Source organism: Hyaena hyaena, unplaced genomic scaffold, assembly GCF_003009895.1.
Source record: "Hyaena hyaena isolate Hyena2069 unplaced genomic scaffold, ASM300989v1 scaffold_317, whole genome shotgun sequence".
Lineage (NCBI taxonomy): Eukaryota > Metazoa > Chordata > Mammalia > Carnivora > Hyaenidae > Hyaena > Hyaena hyaena.
Genome location: NW_024080950.1, coordinates 1839041 through 1860909, shown reverse-complemented (window position 1 = coordinate 1860909; position 21869 = coordinate 1839041). Strand labels below are relative to the sequence as shown.

Sequence of the window (21869 nt, the reverse complement as noted above, 5' to 3'; positions counted from 1 at the left end):
GAGCAGCCCACCCACGTGCCTGGTTACATCAAGGGGAGGCGCCTTTTAAAGCCCTGGAAAATTCCTGGAAGTTCCAGTTCTCCATGTTTGAATATACAGTCTTTTTCAGTCAGGGGGTAAAAATGAACTGAAACTAAGGTTTCTTGGTCACTCTACTTCCATTATTAAATTGCAATGAGATTTAAGACATGTTCAGTTTAGAGAACTGAAGAAGAATATAATCAGACACCCTAGAAATAATACTTCCCATGTTCTAAGAAAAGCAGCATTTTAAAAATTAATGTTATTCTAGAGCTCACTGGCAGGATAAAATATATGTTTTCAGGGAAGGGGTAGGGAATAATAAAATCCAAAGGATGATACTATGAGAATATGATATATGACAACGAACCAAATAAATAGACAAAGATGATCTTTGAAAACCAAAGAGGTTTTCATATTCATATCCTGAGGAAGGCAATTGATATGACAGAAATGTACAAAGTGGTTTCCCTGCAGATTACCCCATTTGAATATAACAAATGAATTCTCCATACACAGTTGCCATGGCAGCCAGCATATACTGTTCCATGCCCAGGCCCTCTCAGAGCCCGGCAAAAGATTTGGACAAGAGGGTAGATGACGAATTGAGGCCTGACCTCTTGCTTGCTGCTTCTCTCCCTCTCTCTCCCTCGCCCTCTCTTTTTAAGTAGGCCTCACACCCAGCACAGAGCCTTATGTGGGGCATGAACTCACAACCCTGAAATCAAGACCTGAGCTGAGATCAAGAGTAGGATATTTAAGCAACTGAACCACCCAGGTGCCCCTTGCTGCTTCTCTCTTAAGCTTTCACATGTGTGCATGTGCTCCGGGACTGCATACAGGAGCTCAGGCACAGGGGCACCTACTGGTTCAGAGGGCAGAACCCAGAACAAATCAGGCTGCGCCTACTGAGCATGAGGCAATAGACCTGTCCTAATTTACTAATTTCACATATTATCATTATTACAGCTTAGCCATTTGGCTAGATCTCATCTTAGTCTCATGTGGAATGGAACTGTAGGTAATTGACTCTTTTGCACCCAGATACACACATTCATTACCATTAATAAAGAAGGAAAAAGGCAGGATCACAGTGGATACAGTAGTGCTCCTTTCAGATTCCCTCTTCAGAGGAGGTGCTGCCGGGAATATTAGCTACTCACAGCCCCCAGTGGCACCACTCACTAGGAATTTCTCCTGGCTACTGCGAACTGCGTCCCCTAAGGTCACACCCCCTTCAGGGCTGGCACACAGCTGTGACTGGCTGATGCAGAGATACAATCCAGGACAGTTTGAGCATCTCTGCTCTCCATTTCTCGGAGAAAGGGCAGAGACCTCTGTTGCAACCGCACTGCTATTCCATGTCTCCCTTGCCCAGTCCTGCCTTCGTCACTTCCTTCCAGGCCTAGCTCCTGCAGAAACTCTCCAATAAACTTGCCACATGTGACACTCAGTCTGTTTTGAGGGAACCTAATCTAAAATGAAGATTAATGAATATGAACGGACTAATCCAAACGTGGTGAGTCAAATAAACCTTGGGTTAGCAATTGCAATGAGTTGCAATCAATTGGAACATGTTTTCTCCAGTTGAAGGAAGAAAATAACCTTTTCTAGCTGCACTCCTATATTCACTCTGTAGAAGAAGAAAAGATTGTTAAACTTTTGAAGCAGAGAAACATGAACATTGTCAGCACACAGCCTATAAGAACTCCGGAGGAGAACGCCACATCTGCTAAGGTACTTCTGACACAGAGGAGGGATCAACTCCTCACATGTGTATCTTACACTATTTAGGCAACACTGCATCTGCTTGTCCCTGGTGCTCTGTTTAAATGGATGGTTACCCAATGGGAGCCTCTTACCTCCAGGACCAGCCACAGCTGTCCTCCCACACAGTGATCCGCTTTGTAAAACATCCCATAAAACTTTACGACGTTGGGATGATTAGGAAGAAACTGCAAAATGTTGTATTCTGCCTCAATCTCTTCATCCATATCCTGCACAGGGTAAAAAATACATGCTGGATTAAGTCTAATGTGTGAGGGTAGGTATAGGCATAATATCACTTTAAGCATATTTATTCTATATTTTTAATGTCATCATTACTGTATCTTGAAAATATTTAACAATGGACGTTCAGATCCCATTTAAACATTCTAATTATTACATCAATAAAATATCTTCATTAGATTTTTTTCTTCCTCAGTAGTACTATTATAAATATCTATTTTTATTTTTAAATGTCTGAATTTTCAAAGCAGTTAAGGAGAAGTAGCTTGAAGGGACCCGAGGCGGGATAGAACACCTATAACCTCACTGTGCAAAACAGTTTCCAGCATTATAAGTTTGGTGTTCAGTGCTCTGGAAGACGATGCCAGGCCAAGATGAATGAGTACCACATGTCTAGATCTTTGTAGCTTACAAAGAGACTAGCCTCTGTAGAAAGGAGTGAAATACATTACTCTTTCCAAGAAAGTAACTACTGATGAACTCAGAGGGTCAAAACCAAACAACAGTAGAAGAAACAGAAATTCAAGGAAATGTTAAACTCCAAATGGAGTCCCTTCATGCAGATGAGCTGATAAATCATGACTCATTCTGAGATGTCACGCCAGGTTTCATGAAAATCATCCCTAGAACCAGGAAAAGAAATTGAATGCTCAAGGTGCATAAAACACTATATTGTAGTTGCAATTTACTACCATTACTTACACTGACTGGATCCAAAATTTTTACTGCAGCCAGGCTCCCATCTCTCTTGTTAGTTACCTTGTAGACCTTGCCATAGGTGCCTTTACCTATGGTCTCTATAATTTCCCAGGTATCAGTGGGATCTGGAAGCGATTCAAGTCCAAGCATCGTGGGATTGTAATGAAACAATCCATACAGATGTTTCCTGATGGGGAGAAAAGTTTGTTATGTGCAAGAGATCACAGGAATTGAGGACAGTGGGCTTTCAAAACAATATTCTTTTTTCTTAACTAGCAATGTTATGGTATTTTTTTCTTTTTCTTTTCCCCTTTTATTTTAGTAGTTTTTTTTTTTTTTAAGAAAGGTATTTGAAGGCTTTTTAAGTAATGGAGGTAGAAGGTGGAGGAGAAGGCAACATGATTCTGTAATATCTTTAAAACATGATTCTAAAAGGGGAGATTCCATACGCACTATAGGAATGAGCAAGAGGGCCAAAGAGGACATCTGGTCATGACTGGATAGTTCTCATTTTAGGCTTTGCTAGGGGAAGCATCTGAAAGCTAAAGGACTAAGATCTTTGTGCCCAGGTTCTAGTAACTATGACCAGGTCTCGTTCTTGATGGTCACTGGACACCAGTTTCCAATCTCCACGTGCAAAGTGTAGGCTGCCCGGAGGAGGATCTGGTGTCCCTCCCAGGCATCAGTCAAGGTCCAGCACCCATTGCTGACCAGGTCTTGGGGTCTGCAACGATTAGCCAAGCTCAGCCTCCATCCATACAGCAATAGCCTTGTGTGGGAATCACACTGAGCAGTTAACCCAGAGCTACAAACTCACTTTGCCTATTTAATAAGAACACAGCCCTGTGGAGTTAAGTCCCAACAGCTTGACAGGCAAATAAAGTCACCCAAGACTGATCCTTTAAGTTCAGTTGCTTCTTGATGAAGAGTCCCAAACCCAGTCTGCTTCTAACCCAAGCAGAGGGGCCAGCCTCCAACAGCAAGAGTCATGGCATCCAATCCCCACACAGGGGCTTGGTAGCCAGCCTACAAGAACTCCGGAGGAGAACTTCACCCAGGCTGAGCTCTCTGCCTCCTCTTGGGCATTCCAATCTGTGCTTCTAATTCTAATTATTTCTATACTGCATCCTCTCAAGGTGCAGCTTTCCAGCCTGGCACAAGAATCTAGTTTTTATCCCTAACCTTCCTGATGGGGGCATTTCAAAGATAATGAAAACCAGTACCAAAACAAAATAAAATCCCAATGACTGTGGTTGATGCTGGAAAGAACCTGTCTGTCCAGAGTTCACCTGGCAGGAACACCATGCTCCAAAGGAGCCAACAATCAGTACCTCGGGAGCCCACGCAAGATTCACCCTGGGCTGAAGCACTGACCCCAGAAGGCTGGCTGGTCAAAAAGCTCCTGCCTTTCATCTGCTGGTTTCAAGCTTTGAAGAAACTCCAGCCTTTCATCCTGGCCGGTGTTTTACAAAATCAATCTTTCTCACCACATGCTTTGCTATTTTTGCCATCTGTACATTACCTATGCTATTAGTTACTAAATATGCTTAAGTTACTTGTTTTTTCATATTAGTAAATTTCTTTATGTTTATTTATTTTTGAGAGAGAGAGTGCACACACAAGAGGGGGTAGGGGAAGAGAGAGATGGAGTCACAGAATTCGAAGCAGGTTCCAGGCTCTGAGCTGTCAGCACAGAGCCCAACACGGGGCTCGAACTCATGAATTGTGGGATCACAACCTGAGCTGAAGTTGGATGCTTAACCGACTGAGCCACCCAGGTGCCCCAATAAATGTCTTTTAAAGGCCCTTTTATCTCCACCCTAAATGCAAAACCAGTATCATTTGCCATATATCAAAATTAACTTCAAAAAGATAATTATGCTGGAAATAATAAAGAGCTATTCAAAAGTTCAGCCAGATTCTGCTACCCCATGCTCTCTTTTTCTAAATAAAAGGGAGATAGCTCATCAAATGATGGCAAAGAATTAAAGACAAGCATAAGGTTTTCCTTTAAAGTCATCAGAAGACCTGAAAAGGAATTAGCAAGAAGATAACTATGTCACCATGTGTTTCAGTGCTCCTTACTGTGAGATCCCCAAAACCTCTCAACACCTTGAGAACTGTTCCTGGCCTGGCTTTTACAACAGGAAAAAGCCGGACCAGCCAGGGGTTCTGGTCAAGGCCAGACAGGACTGGGAGAGTTGGGTGGAAGGGGACTGAGATGTGTTTACTGGAGAGAAGAATTTGGCCCATCAGCCTGGATGCAATTACTTTACACTTGCCAGCACAGTCCCTGTCCCCCCACCAGCAGGGACACTCACACCTGGGCTCAGTGTCCTGACACAGTGGTGCTCAAGTCCAACGGTCTGCATGATCCTGGCCCTTCCTTCCCCGACCAGCGCTGAGATGTGAACTGGCTACTCAAGTCTCTGAACCTCGGTTCCTCCATTGGCATCACAGGGCTGGCTGCTGCCACTGGTGATGCAATTGCTTCACAGGGTAGCAGGAAGGATTACGAGATGATGGCGGAATCAAGTGAGCATAATGAGAGCCCAGAGAGGGCGTCTGCCATCATCAAAGCACAGCGCCAAGTTCCACTTCAGAACAGACAAGACTTAACAGTTTCCCGTTTTGTTTTGTTTCACTTTTAGCCACGAACTAAATGAGAACCAAATTAGTTTTACTCCAATCAGTTAACAGTTTCAGACAAATGGATGCGATCTGGTGTGTGCAAATGAAATTAAATCACAGAATGTGGCAGTGGGAGAGGACCCTGGAGGCCACTGAATCAAGTGGTTTCCTAATGATTTTTGGCCACAAAGCCCTTTTGTTAAATTCAATCACATTTAGAATGCCGGTGTTTAAGCGGAAAGCAGCAGCCCAGGGCTGGCTGAGGCAGGCTGGGAGCTCTGTGCCCCATGGGAGACACGGAGGGTGACTAACCATCCCGGTTCGCCTAGGACTGCCTAGGCAGAACCAGACACACTCCGATAGTCTGCACCCTAGTCTCTGAGGCCTGCTCAGAGCATTATTAGAAAATCATTGTTTAAGCACCCCCACCCCACCCTCCCTTACCCTCTGGTATGTGCTAAATTGTAGTCTCCCAAATTTATATGTTGAAGTCCTAACCTCCAGTACCTCCAGACATGACTATATTTGGAGACAGAGCCTTTACTGAGGTAATTAAGGGAAAATGAGGTCATATGCGGGGCCCTAATCCAACACGACCAGTATCCTTATAAGAGATTAGGACACAGACATACACAGAGAGAAGACCATCCTTGAAGACAAGGACCAACACTGCCAATACCTTGTTCTCAGACTTCCAGACTCCAGAACTGGGAGGAAACATATTTCTGTTGTGTGAGCCACCCAGTCTGGCACCTGGGTTTCCCGGGCAGCCAGTCTGGGGAACTTTGTTATGGCAGCCTTAGCAAACTAATACACTCCGATCTTACAGATGAAGAAAATAAAACCTAGACAGGTGTCATGTCTGTTTATAAGCAATGCAGGAATGCCTATCTGGGCCTCCCTACGCTTGATCCCGTGATCTTTGTTCCACAGAATAGAAGAAAGGGAGTCAGCTAATTAACAATGACCCTGTCTGACCAATGGCACCAAATATTCAAAAGTTCTGTGGTGGAAACACTCCCGATCATATGGAGGCTAAATGCCCACAGATCTCACAGATGGCAATCTGCACTCCCTGCTTCCCACCCCCCAGAACAAAATCAACCTCACATGCAGAGACTAATCTACAGTTTGCACCAATGATGGGCGAGTGGAAGGAAGACCAGATTCCACTGCCATGCCCACCACGTCCATCTGGGCATCCACAGACAAGGTTAAATAAAAGTGCAACAGAACAATAACAAGGTTGCCAGTCCTTCTCTCTTCAGAATCAATACCTGACTCTATCAACTGTCTGACAATTGATTAAACAGTCAGCCCAAACAGTGGCTGCTTATACAGCTCTATAAACATGGTTAATAATCTGCTCTGGGGAGGCAGCTGGACTAGCCCTTCTGAGAACCAAAAAGCTGCTCCTGGTCAGAATGTTAACCTTGAGGGGACACTGCACGTCTGCCTATGTTTGTTTGAGGCAGGACAGAGCTGGACCTCATGGAAATAGCCAGGACCAACGAAAGAAGGCCCAGGGGCAGTTGGGAGTGAAGGGATGAACCTGAGAGCCCGGGACTCTGCAGAACCTCCAGAGTCCCCACGGAGGCACCTGGCCCTCCCACAATCCCTGGAATGGGGCCCCTGCCATTTATGTGGACTTGAAATGAAGGAGTAAACTCAGGAGGCTACAAACCTCAGGTTATAAAAGCTAATGCTCTCTTTGAAGGACAGACAAGACTAGTCTGACTTGGCACAAGAAAGTGTTGCATTTGTCAGTGGGGGGGTGGGGGGCTGAGCTGTTGACAAACTATTCAGAAGTCTCATCAGCCTGGACATGTCTGCATGTGCAGCTGCTCTAAAATAAAGACCCGATGAATACTTTCTGGTTTTGCATGTGGTAGTTTATGTAAATCGATCCCACGGATGGATTTCTCATCAAAGTCACTGCTGTCTCAGAGCAAGATTCTGCTGTCCCTGTATCACTGTGGCACCCACATCCTTCCACTGCCAGGAACAGCTATTAGCAAGGCAAAGAGGACATCACCTGGGAAAGATATCCTCACTGAGTGAAAGGGGGCTATACAATATTAGAGGAATATTTTCCCATCTTTGTCACACATCATTAGCCAATTATCTAGGAAACAGCCACACTTCTCAATTAAGCTAATATGAGAAAGAGAGAGACAGAGAGAGATTGGTTGATTTAGTAAGAGACTTTATTCTTGTGGTAACACAGTCCCTTGGAAATTAAGAATAATTGTCTTTGTCTCGTTTTGCTTTGTCTTGTGAAGGCAAACTCCTAGACAGCAGAAGCTATGTCTCTTCATGGTGGTTGAGAATATTCTTTCTGTTGGTAAGTACAAATAGGCCAAACATGACCTCTGCCTGCTGCTAATAACAGGGCAGGTCTCACACCACCAGCTCAGTTCCAGATCCCTGATCCCACAAGAGAGGAGTGGCTTCCCCAGGTTACACACCACACTGTGGTGAGGAGTTTCACATATGGCTGTAAACTAATAGCACAGCTGCTGCTTATCTTATCAGGATTGAAAGTCTAAAGACTTCCTTAGGAGTTTGGGTTTCAATCATCAGCAGAGAACATACTTTTAAAAAATAAGCCACAGAATATTCCATAGTTAGGTTTTGTTAAACTAGATTTCAAGTATCACACACACCCACAAAGTCAGGCATTCGGCTTCCTGATGGAAGAACATCCCACTACCTAAGAAGTGGTATTGCCAAAAAAATTAAACCTGAATCTGATCTTCTAGATTACCAGTTTACAGGAATAAAAAGGGACAGGGTAACCACATCATAACACAGAGAACTGTTGAGTCACTATGTTATACCCCTGAAACTAATGTAACATTGTGTGTCAACTATATTTCAACAAAAAAGGCATAGCAACATGTTAGACGATACCATCTGTGTACAGTAAGCAAAATCCAGACCCTAAATCTCTCCAAGAAACTCTCCAAGACAAATGATCCAATTTCTTCCAAAAAATGAGTTGCAAATAAAAATAAATTGAGACGGATAACCTCAAGGTTAAAAGAGGCTTGAAATACATATGAAATGTGAAATAGTGCAGATTCACAAAAAAACCCAAAATTATAACATTTATGAGATATTCAGATCACTGATTTTGTGATAATATTAAGGAAGCATTGTTAATTTTGTTTTAGTTGTGATAACTGTATTTGTGCTTATCTTTTTAAAAAGGTTCCTTATCTTTTAGCGATTCACACTGAAATATTTACAGGTGCAACAATATGATGAAAAAATAAGAAGGGGCGTATACATGACACAACATTGACCATGGCAGGTAATTACTGAAACTGACTACATGGGGGTTCATGACTATATTCTGTTTACTTTTGTATGTTTTCAATATCCATAATAAAAAGTTTTTATTTTTTTTAATGTTTAGTTATTTTGAAAGAGAGAGTATGTGTGAGCAGGGGAGGGGCAGAGAGGGAGAGAGAGAATCCCAAATAAGCTATGTGCTGTCAGTGCAGAGACAGACATAGGGCTCTATCCCATGAACCAAACCATTGAGATCAATGACGGGAGCCAAAATCAAGAGTCAGACCACTCAATAGACTGAGCCACCCAGGTCCTCCCCCCCCCCCACCAACCGTCCCATAATAAAAAGTTTTTAAAATTCAGTGTAACTAATGTATGTCAGTGTACATTCTGGAATTTACATACCTGGTCAATCCTACCACCCTAAAGAGTTTCTCCACCACCACTCTCCATAATATCCTAAAGTCTCAAAGTCTCACATAGGCTAGCACTTTATTTGTGTAAGAAAACTAACTCTTTAACCAACAAAAATACACACCAGCATTTGATTCTAAAGCACCCACATTCATACTGTCAGAAAGTCACCTTCCCAATCCACCTCTAGCTGATTGAGGCACAGTCAGTGCCCCTCTGTGGCGGATGTCCCAGCCCAAACCGCCGCTAAATACAGAACTATAGTTAGGAGGAACTAATGAACCGCTGAACAGCACAGGAAAATCAATAGGCAGAAGAGGGCAAGTGACCTTCCTCTGTCCATCCAACTCCTGTTCTTTCTTCCTGAAGGAAGAAAAGAAAAAGAACAACAATTTACAGCACTGAAGTGGACAAAAAGACTCATCACCACAAAGGTCTATAATCTTTTTCATCTTGTCCCTGAAAAAGAAGCTGCTTGATGGCATGAAGCTGAATCTGCCCAAGGCTATAAACACAGAGTCAAATAAAAGAAGAGAGAAATACACACTAACTAGCCAGGTGGGCGGCCCCTACGCTGCTGGTGAAAGGCCTAGAAGGAAAATGAAGAACAGTCCAAGGTGAGTTTGACTTTGGCAAGAATGGGAATCCACGCAACAAATCTCACGTGGTGCCCTTAAAATTGATGTGTTTAGTGAAGAAGGAAAAAAAAAAAAAACATATTAATCCAAAGGAGGAAAATGCTCTTGACAAATTCCCTGTTCATTCATCTGTCTTTTCAGAGGCTCTAAGAGTTGACATCAACGTGGGGTCAAAAACAAGTAGATGAGCTCAATTCTTCCAGAGTTGAAGTGAGCACTACACATCCTCATTCTAAAGTGTGGCTTTTTCTTCCCCCTCCTACTGCTCTTCCCTTGTGCTCTGCCTGTCACTTCTTTGGATTAATCAAAAACTAGACCTGGTGATTCCAAAGTGATTATACACCATCTCCCTTTCATTCAACAACAGGTCACAGATTAGACAAAAATTACCATAAAATTTATCACTGTGCATTCGGGAAGTAGTTTTTAAATGCTAATTGTATGCAAGCCCTAGATTAGGTTCTACAACAAATATAAGTAAAAATAATAAACTCAACTCTGCTTTTGAGGTTCCAAACCCGTTTAGAAAACCCTTAAGACTTCTGGGGTGAGGTGGAACAGTGAAGTCAGGTAAAAACTTCCCCTAAAGTTTCTGAAGTTGAAGTGAATGAACGATGTTAACAACGAAAGGTTGAAATCCAGCAAACAAAACAAAAATATGCTAGCCACAATTCAACAAAAGAAAGGACACAATATCATGCCATAATATATGAAAACTAGCATTCAGGGAAAGTGAGAGATCAAAGATCCCAGTTAACTGCTGTTCTCAGCCATGCTCTCTCTTCTCCCAGAATGGTGGTGGGTTTGGGAGATAGTGAATGGACAAAATTCTGAAAAACCTCAGCCACACTCCCAATTTAGAAAGAAGTAGTCAGAGAGGGAGAATTGGCAGCAGGGAAATGAGTCAAGGCTCATTCACTTATATATTCATTAAGAATTTATTAAGAAAGTATTGCATAATTACTCAAAACTAGGCTATGTGGGTCATTAAAAGGAAGTAGCAGAAATAACCAGGTTCTATTCTAAAACAAATTACATTTCTAAAGATACACAGGAAAGATGCCTCCTGCTAGGTGGGATGACCCTAGCACAGCACTTTAAACAATATTTCAGAAAGAAAAGCACAATCAATATCCATCAACCACGAATGCACCTAATGCCAAGTGCCCCAAATCAGAGCACAAGATGAACCAATCTCAGAGAGATAGACATTTCCTGATAAAGCTACTGAATATCACAGCAGAGAGAGAATCTTTCAGGTACATAGAACCAATATAGACACACACACACACACACACACACACACACACCCTCAAAAACAAAAGAAAAAGCAACAAAAGAGAACAAAAGCTTAGGTTTCCCTCCACAGCAATACTCAATACTCAATATGAGAAAAAATGTAACCTCTATGTACAAAGTTCTGTAGGAGACAGAAGAGTGAACAAATATTTTTCTATTTAGCCAAATTGGTGTTCGAGTATAAGGACAACAGACATTTTCAGACATGCAACAGCTCAGCGACTCCATGAGTCCCAGTTGAAAAAAAAAATGCCTTGAATGCCAAATCCAGCAAGCCAAGAGATAAATGTGAAGTTCTAGAAGAAGTCTGATAGGGAGAACTGAACCTATTTACATTTAGAAATAAGGTTAAATAACGGTATGAAGTAGACTTACTTCATACTGGGAATGCTATACATTTCGACAATAAAAAATAATAAACTAAATTCAGCAGTATGAGGAGAGGTAGAGGGAAAAATAAAGGTAGAATTTTCTCACATTTATTTACTTTCTAAAGATGATAAATCAAGAAGTTGAGACTTAAGGATATTATCTGAAATTATAAAGTTAACCAACATTAGCAAAAATAAGGAGAAAGTATATGTGTTAATTTTCTTAACCCATCTCAGTAGTCAACAGATAACTGTTTAAAATTGATAAATTGAGTTTGAAACCACTATGTAAATGTATAAAAGAAGTCTAAAAGACCAAAGAATAGACTATAAATCTCCGACATTATCATGAAAAGTATACTTATTTATATTTGACACATACGTATACCATACAAAGAAAAGTCAATACGTGGGTAAAGAGATGGGATTGGGGTAGGGATGGGGGAGTCATTAAAAACAGAAAATATAATGTAAATTAAGAAGCATTCATCCTATAATAAATATAAGATTTCTTAATGAAGCCAAAATACAGAACAAACCAAATCTGTAGAGATCCACATCTAAAATAAACTCTCCATGAGACTCTTTATAATTCAGAAAGGTTAAAAGTAAAAAGGATATCAAAGATAAACCAGTCAAATGGTAAGAAAAAAAGAAAAACATTTATTATGTTAATATCAGAAAAGAGCAAATTCAAGGGAAACTATTAAAGAACATAAAGGGTTATCTGTATGTTCAGTGATAATAATTGAGCAATTACTATGCACCAGGAAATGTTCTGCTCATTATTAGAATCACCAGAGCTTAAATCAATAATGTGCTTATACATGTTATAAAATCTTTCACCACCAAAAATAAAATGTCAAGATTCATAAAAACTTAAACCTCTAGGAGAAACCAACAAAACACAATAATAGTAACAGACACTGTCACCCATGACAAAACAAGAAGACAAAATAATAAGAAACATATATAACAATCAGTACGGTTAACCCAACAGATATATATCAAAGTACATGTCTAACTTCTTTTCAAGTACTTTTTAATTTTAAATTTAACTTTAGTCAGAGAAAGACATTTAGACATATCAAATCAATGGACTACAAAAGAAAAACCATATGATCACCTCAACAGATACAGAAAAAGCACTTAACAAAATTCAATATCCATTCAGGACTTTTTTTTAATGCTCAGCAAACTAGAAATAGAAGGGTACTTCTTCAACTTGATAAAGGCATCTACAAAAACCCTGGAGTTAACATCACATTGAATGGTGAAAAGCTGAATGCTTTCACCTCAAGATCAGGAACAAGGCAAAGATGTCTCTTCTCACTAGTTCTATTCAATATTGTGAGGAGCCCCTGCAATAAGGTAGGAAAAAGAAATTTAAAACATCCAGACTGGAGATTAGAAAGGAAGAAGCAAATAGACTTTATCTGCAGATGACATGTCCATCTATCTAAAAAATATGATGGTCTTTACAACAAAGCTACTAGAAATAATTAGTGAGTTTATAAAAAAAAATACAAGATACAAGGTCATTATTTTAAAATCAGTCATATTTCTATATTCACAGAAAGGAAAGCTTTTCAACAAACAGTGCTGAAACAATTGTACGGCCATATACAGAAAGAAAGGGGTTTTTCCACCTTTTCCCCTCACACTCAAAAATTAACTTTAATTGATCATAGAACAAATATAAGAGCTAAAACTCTATGAAACGTCTAATAGATAAAGATGCAAGGGTGTTCACTGTAGCATTGTTTCTAGTAGAAAACTGGACACAGTGGTAAGGTCCATCATTATGAAGAGATTATGTAATAAATCATAATAATTACATAAAATGAAATACTATCTAACCACATGTAACCATTTAGAAGGAAGGAAATTAATATGGAAAGAATAACAAAAAAAAGTTATGTTTTTTCAAAAGCATTGAACAGTATGTAAAGATGAAACTTTTGTGTAAATAAAAATAACATTTATACTTACAACTATTTTACATGTATGTTTATGTGTGTGTATCTATATCTGTGTGTATCTTTATATACGTATTCTCCAGAAAGCTACAAAAGAAACTCTTAAACTTTAGGAAGAGCTATCAAGAGTCAGAGAAATGAAAAAGAGAGAGATTAATATAATCTTTAAAAAATCTATACCTTTCAAAACTACTCTTTATTTTGGGGGCTAGTGCCTATATTATTTTATTTTAAAAACTTAATTTTTTTAACAAATAAGAGATCTCTATAGCAGAGATTATTCTGGCCCAGATGCCTGCTGAGATCATGGGAGAACAGAAATCATGTGAAGCTGTAGAAACCCATCTTGAGAAGAAGAAGGAAGTAGAGGAGAAAGAAACCGAGGGACCATGCTGAGGCCTGCTAAGCTTTGTCTGTCCTTGGACATCCATGAAATTTCTTACTACATTCTTCTAAGAAGTTCTCTCTTCTCACAAGCCAATCTAAGTCTCGCATAAACTGGTTTTAATTCCTAACAACCCCAAAGAAGCCTGGCCTGTACCCTTTTTGAATACCTTGTGTTATTTTATAGTGGTGCAGCCTTACCTTGCTGAAAATGAAGCAATCTGAAGCATGTACCCTGTGAACTCCTGCAGTCAGTCAAGCCTGGTGAGTATGATTTAAATAGAAACTTGTCCAGCAACATTTTATACTTGTGAGAAAATTTATGAAGATTTCCATTTCTGAATATGTTATTCAGAATATTCTGTCTAAATGTTATAATATACTCTGTATGAACTACAAATCATAGAAGAATGCTTTCAAACTGGAGAATAGCTTTTAAAAAGCAATCAGAAAAGTAAACAGTGGAAGTTCAGAGGGAATTTGCACAAATATTAAATATAAAATAAATACCCAGGGACACCTAAAATAATCTAAGCATACCATATAAGCATGAACAAAGTAGAATATAATTCCAAACTGACATATAAGCAAGTGTGTGATCCAATGGTAAAGGCTGGGACCATTTTTAGGAACTAGCTTAACAGACAGAACCTATCTGCACATGGCTACATAGAATACATTCAAGTACAGCCTTTCTTAATCTCCCCATTAGAGGTGAACTTATGTATCATGAACTCTTTTCTAGCAGTTACCACATTGCCTGACATTTACTGTTCACATGTTGGTTTTTTCCACCAGGGGGCTCCTAGGCAACAGGTGTCACACCTTTGCAATTTTTTTTCTGCCTCATAGGCAAATGTCCATTGTATAGTAAGTGCTCAATAGATATTTGTTGAATACAAGATTAAAAATCAGACCTTTAAGAACCAGTGAGGTTTTCTTAGTTAAAAAAAACATTGCAGTTTTATAAAACACTAAGGAAATAATGGAAAATACTACAACACTCAAAATAACCACTCTTAATTGTAAATATCATTGCAAGTAAATACACATACAGCCATTTATTCATTCATGACACAACCTTACTTAAACAAGTAACCTGCGACAGCTTCTTATTGCTAAATTAAAGCCCAAATTCTTCAGTCACGTATTGAAGACCTCCACAACCTAAATGCAGCCTTCCATTCTTATCTTAAAAGTCTTTTCAGGGGCACCTGAGTAGCTCAGTCAGTTGAGTGTCGACTCTTGATATTGGCTCAGGTCACAATCCCAGGGTCGTGGGATTGAGCCCCCATCGGGCTCTGTGCTGAGCATGGAGCCTACTTGGGATCCTCTCTCTCCATCTACCCCTCTCCCCCACTCGCAAGCTCTCTCTCTCTCACTAAAAAATAAAAAAAATGAATTTAAAAACTCCTCTCATTTCCCTGCATCAAGCTTATGATGAATTTCAACCAAACCTTTCACCATTTCCTAAACCATCCTTGGATGTCTGCACCTCTGTAATTTTGTCCAAATGATTTCTACCATCAAGAATGCTCATCCCACCATATCCGGTAATCAGGAATCCTACCAGCCCGTCAAGAGCCAGCTCATGTTCTTTTACCCCTCCGCAAATAAGTATGTGCTTTTCCTCTGAAACCGTGTAGTGCTCATATATGATCAGGTGCCCTGTGGTGTCGCTCTGTGAATAAACCTCAGCTTCCAGATGAGGTCCCCAGTAAGGCAGAGACTAATTCATAGGAGTCCCCTGTGCGCTTAACATCAGCTCAACAAACATCTGAGGAATAAAAGAAGATGCTGAGTATAGTTAACATGGAGGACTGAATCTTACAGTCTCAAAGCAATGCCTTCAGCTGACACCTGAAGAAAGTATATGCCTTGGATTAATGGAGTGTGGGAAAGATATTCAAGAAAGAAAAAAATAATGGAGACATTTTGGGCACTTTGACAAGAAAAGTCATTGTGCAGGACTGTCCCACATACCTCAGGATTGTGTGTCCCAGCTCCCCCAGACCCCCTTTCATTGTGACAACCAAAGACATCCCCTGGCATTGCTCCAGGTATGGATTAATTGAAGGTGCTACAAAGGGACCATGGGCAGCTGGAGAGGGGATTAATGAGCCATGACAAGACCTGGCTGGAGCAAATGAATTACTTCCACCCAGGAGGTGAGAAGAACACCCAGCACCATCTCTCTGAATCCCTCATGCTGTGATGGAGGAAATAAGTCAGACAACCACTCCTTTTCCTCACTTTTCCACTCATGCACATAGTGAGAAGCAATGAAAACAAGGTAAAGAATATGGTCTCTGGTCCTGAGCTTGATCAAAACCCAGCTTTTACACTTACTAGCTATATTAGCAAGAGGAGAATTGCTCACGCCTCTGTGCCTCTGTCTACTCATCCATAACATAGAAATAATGAAAGCACTCAACGTCTTTTTTTTATGTCTTTATTCTGAGAGAGACAGAGACAGAGACAAAGCATGAGTGGGGGAGGGGCAGAGAGAGAGGAGGACACAGAATCCGAAGCAGGCCCCAGGCCCTGAGCTGTCAGCACACAGCCTGATGCAGGGCCAGAATCCACAGACTATGAGATCATGACCTGAGCCAAAGTCGGACGCCCAACCAACTGAGCCACCCAGGTGCCCTAACCACTCACCTCTTAAAGTTGTATCGTAGACTCAACAAATAGGAAGCATAAAATACATTATTTATTATTACATCCTGGAAAACTCTACTACCTGGAAAAGAGGAATATCACCACTGGATATTCTTTTCGTAACCTGTAAAACCTCAACCTCATCTATAATAGGGAACATTCACTGAGTAAATACTGGATGTTGCACATTATACCACATGCCATACCTCCATGATGCAGTAACTATTACTATTTCTATTTTACAGATAAGAAGCTGATACAGAACCATTCTGCCTCATTGATTTAAGGAATGTTTAATGAGGGGCGCCTGGGTGGCTTAGTCGGTTAAGCGTCCGACTTTCGCTTAGGTCATGATCTCGCGGTTCGTGGGTTCGAGCCCCGCGTCGGGCTCTGTGCTGACTGCCAGCTCAGAGCCTGGAGCCGGCTTCAGTCTGTGACTCCCTCTCTCTCTGACCCTCCCCTGCTCACGCTGTCTCTCTCTCTCTCTCCTAGAAATAAATAAAACATTTTTTAAAAAATGTTTAATGAGCATCTGCTATGTGTCCAGCATGTCTCTAGGTGTTGAAGATACAACAATGATCAAAATTGACCATGGGGCACCTGGGTGGCTCAGTCATTTAAGCAACTGACTTCAGCTCAGGTCATGATCTCACAGTTCATGGGTTCAAGTCCAAGGTAGGGCTCTGTGCTGATAGCTCAGAGCCTGAAGCCTGCTTCAGATTCTGTGTCTCCCTCTTTCTCTGCCCCTCCCCTGCTAGTGCTCTGTCTCTCTCTGTCTCTCAAATATGAATAAAAACATTAAAAAAAAAACAGACAAAGAATTCATGGAGCTTATATTCTATGAGGGAGAGAGAGACAGTCAACAAAATAAGTAAGAATAATATATATAGATGATAGGTAGTAATCAACTGCTATGAGAAAAATAAAGTAGGAAAGGTGACTAGAAAGTCAGAGTGGGTGGCAGGCGGGGTGTTAACAGGACCAAGGAAGACTCACTTAGCAGGATACACTTAAGAAATGACAAGAAAAAGATGAAAGAGTAAAAATCTGGGGGGAAACTATTACAGACAGATGGTACAGGAAGTACAAAGGCCCTGAGGCAGGAGTTTACTTAGCATATTCAAGGAATAGCAAGAAGCCAGTTGCAGCTACACGGGAATAAGAGAAGAGAAGGGAGAGAAGTAGGGTGGGGTCAGAGAGAGATGGTGTGAAGGAGAAGCAGATAAATCACATAGGTCTTTTTCAGCCCTTGTAAGGTAAGGATCTGGCTTTTACTTAGACCGAGATCAAAAGCCATTGGTGGGATCTGAGCAGGAAGGGCATAATCTGACATGTTTTAACAGGTTACTTTAGTGGCTACACAGACAGTAGACTGGAGGAGGGGTCACTTGAAGATCCCTTAAAAGCAAAGTTATTGCAGGAAAAAAGGATCTCCAGAAGGTATGATCACAATGGATTTTTTTTTCAGAGCAAAGTGCTCTGTCTTGTTGAATACATCAGTTGTAGGGAGCCCTCATTTAATTATATTGCAACTGGGAGCCTTTTAGGGTGCATCCACAGCAGCCGGCTAGAAATCACTGCATTCTCACTCATCACTCTTCAGTGATGAAGAGTTGCCTTCATTTAAAAGATAAACTTGAATGCAAAACTGGTTGTCCAATCTCAGTACAATGTTGGCCTGCTATGACTGGTACATTTAGAACACCGTCAAGTGGTAGAAGTCCTAAGTGCAGAGAGCGAGGTCTGAGCTTAGCCAGATATTCCACAACGTATATACCAAGCACCCACTCTGAGCAAGCCACTGAAAGACTTTAAAATGAATCAGACTCAGTCCTGACCCAGGTGGGCATATGGTTCATACAGTGAAAGGATACAGCTTTAGCACAAGTTACTATACAGCAGTAGGTATACAGTATAGGTTGTAGACTACAGACTAACTATAAGTGACATTGGGAGGGAGACGGTCCATTCATCCAGGATGATCTGCGGATGACATCTGACTTGGGCCTTAAAGGGGAAGCTGGAGCTGGACACACAGATGAGCAGAAGGCTTGCCAGGCAGATGAAGCAAAAGAGAGACTGGAAAATGGAGGACTTAGAGTGGGAACCACAACTGGGACAGTTTGAAAGGACCCAGCAACACTCATAAAAATCCCTCAGCAATTTATTTAAAATGGAACTTCTGGGCCCACTCCCCAGCAATTGAGTCAAGAGTGGGTGGAGGAATCTATTTTTTATCAAGGACTTTCAAGTAATTTTTAACGTTTCCCACTCAACTCCACACCCACTTTGAGAAACAATGGTAGAGATGAGTTAAAAACACCCCATGTAATTTCCCCTGTTTTTTCTCTCAGATAATCCTGTTTATTTCTTCTAAGCACTAATTGCCATAGATACTATTTTCGTTTCGATTTGTTTATTTAACAATTGATTCAATCCATAGAATATAAGCAATGATTTCTCACCCTCCAGCACAAGATTTCACCAGAGAAAATTACAATTATTTTTCTCAGTAAAAACAAGGATTTTACAGGACATGTTCTATTTATTCATGCTTTTTCAGCTACTCATGGTTTTTGTAAAGTACCATTGCTTCCACAAGTGAAATTATTTTTAGGCAGGTAAATAAGACCTTTTTACCTATCAGTATGATCCCAAAATTCATACACTGAAGCCCTAACCCCCAGTATAATAGTGTTCCAAGGTGAGGTCTTTGGGAAATGATTAGGTCATGAGGATGGAGACTTCATGAATGGGATTCATCCCCTTATAAGAAGAGACCCTAAAGTGATGATTGCTCTATCCCTGCCATGTGAGGCTAAAGCAGACCAGGGAGTGGGCTCTCAACTGTTCTGGTACACCAGTCTAGATTTCCCAACCTCCAAAACTATGAGAAATAAATTTCTGTTGTCTAAGCTACCCAGTTAATGATATTCTGTTGTAATCACCCAAACTGATTAAGACAGTCAACAAGCTAGATCATGGATCAAAATGGAAAACTATACGATTTGATCATTGAAGGCTCTGTATGGATGGGAAGAAAATCTTTCAAATTTACAAGATTTCTTTTTCTAACACGTTCCAAATTATTTCACATGTTACATAAGTAACCAGTTAGCACTCCTTGTGGACAATCAAGAAGTCCCTGTCAGCTCTACTCTAAACATATGTTCCTGTATCTGGATATCGGTCACGACTACCACCACCACCACCAGGGCCACCGCAGGCCGTCACACAGCCTTTTGGGCAAATGAGAAAACTGACCGCTCACCACCGCGGCCAGGCACGTGCACCAGGTGTCCAAGCCACTCTCGACTCCCCTGGCCCACAGCCGGGCTCCCTTCCTGTCCCTGCCTCAGTTCTGCTCCCTGCCTGCCCCCCATGCCAGTCTGTTCCCCACACAGCTACGAGTGGGATCTTTCTCAAAGTTGTATAAAATGCCATTGTAACTAGAACAGGATCCAGCCTCCTCCAACCTTGGCGCGGAAGACCCCTCTCCCTTTGAGGCCGCACCTTCTGCTCGTCTCTCGCCCACCGTCTGCCATCTTGCAATTGGCCCAATGCTCTGTATTCCTTCCCACCTCAGGCATCAGGTTACCCTTGCATTCTCCTGCTCCTTCCTACTTTTAAGGGCTCCGCTGGCGTACCTCGGCCAGGGAAACTTCTGGAACCACCATGCTCACGGTGGAGCCCGAGGAGGTGGGCTGAGTGTGCTAGATTGGGCTGGGGTTCCTTGAGGCATCACCAGCAGAGGTACAGTGGTCACGATTGGGATAGGAGTGAGGAGGAACGCTGCCCGAAGGAGGTGAGCTTTGTAAGAGGCCCCTGTGCAGAGCGGGGCCCTTCCTGGGGAGTTGCAAGAAGCAGCAGCAAAAAAAAAAATATATAAAACGTTGGTTTGCGTGCTTCTGAGCTGTTGAGTCTTATCTTGGACCTCCAGTTGGGCAAGTGGCCCTGCTGCAGCGAGGGTGCAGGGAGAGACCCTACATACAGCACCCTGCTCACCAGGAAGACCCAGGGGCCTGGAAGCAGCCGCGAGGCTCACCGGAATATCTCCCTCCCCCCTGCACTTGCCAGTGAAGGGAGCCAGGTCTTCACTACCACCTCAGTGGTAGACTACATCCAGAGCCGGGGAAGTCAGAGATTTCTCTCGTGGCTGGTGAAATATGCACTGAACTGGAAAGCAGGAGACCTTGTATTTCTGGAATCTGGGCAATATCTTTTTTTCCCCTTAAGTTTATTTATTTATTTATTTACTTACTTACTTATTTACTTATTGAAAGAGAGAGAGAGAGAGAGAGAGAGAGAGTGTGTGTGTGTGTGTGTGTGTGTGTGCGCCTGGAGAGAAGCAGAGAAAAAGGGAGATAGAATCCAAGGAGGCTCTAGGCTATAAGCACAGAGCCTGACTTCTGGCTGGATCTCACTAACCTCAAAATCATGACCTGACCCAAAACCAAGAGTCAGACGCCTAAAAGACTGAGCCACCCAGGTGCTCCCCTGGGCAGAATCTTATATCTCTTAAGTTATTTGTTCCTCTGTTTCCTAATCTGAAGAATGAGGTGGTTGAACTAATCACTGCTTTTCAAAGCTGGCCCCAGGCACTACTCACAGTACTCGCTCAAACCCAGGGCTGCTGACACTGAATCTTGGGGCAGGGCAGGAACTGGCATTTGGCAGGGCTCCCTGGGTAATTCCCATGATCTCTGAGTTCATCTCTAGGTTCCCTTCTCTAAAGTACTATGAATTTTAAACCTTAAACCTATACAAATATTGGGGAGAGAGGGAAAAATCGTGGCATAATTGAATTTATCTAATATCATTCAGATTGTCATGTTACCAAATCACAAATCAGTCAGGACGTTGCACTCACTTAGGAGCAATACATAAGCACAGCTATGACAAATTATTAACTAAATGAGCAGATTTTCCCCTTCCTCACCAAAGCATGGGGAAATTTATCTTAGCTTCAGCTGCCTTAAGCCTCTCTGAATAAAATACATTAAAAATAACTGCAAATTACTGATAACTAATGCCCTTCAATTTGGCCTCAAGCTGAGAAATTCTGTGCAGAATAAAGTGGTTTATAATCCCACACGTCCATTCTATTATAAACTGCAGGTGGCAAATCAAGTGGCTATGAAATACGCTGTGTGTGTGTGTGTGTGTGTGTGTGTGTGTGTGTGTGTGTGAAAAATCAGTACTTGAGGAGGGTATTTCTTCACTCCTTTAATGGGGCTTTAACAGCCCCGACAAAAGGCAGATGGTAGCCCTGAGGATCTAGGAATCTGGGTGGTGCCCTCACAAGCGCCTGAGGCTAGAGTGGCCTTCACCCTCCTCTACTGCACACCAGCCAAGGCAGCTGCTCCTGCCCTTTGCAGAAAAGCAGTCTAAAGCAAGCAGAGAAGAAAGCTGGAACGAAAGTAATTGCAACTCACACTGATGACCTATTTTCTGAATCCGGCTTA

At 41.6% G+C, this 21869-nt stretch overlaps 1 protein-coding gene across 1 annotated transcript in view; it reads right to left on the bottom strand.

The window, feature by feature from the left end:
* LOC120242836 (myosin-IIIb) overlaps positions 1-19787 on the bottom strand; it is a 208393-nt gene extending 188606 nt beyond the window's left edge. The window contains exons 1-3 of the mRNA XM_039248793.1: positions 19669-19787; positions 2734-2917; positions 1884-2018 (exon numbers count right to left, since the gene is read on the bottom strand). Coding sequence (XP_039104724.1) covers positions 1884-2018; positions 2734-2917; positions 19669-19787 — 438 coding nt within the window. The remainder of the gene's footprint in view (positions 1-1883; positions 2019-2733; positions 2918-19668) is intronic.
* Between the last annotated feature and the right edge of the window lie 2082 nt (positions 19788-21869).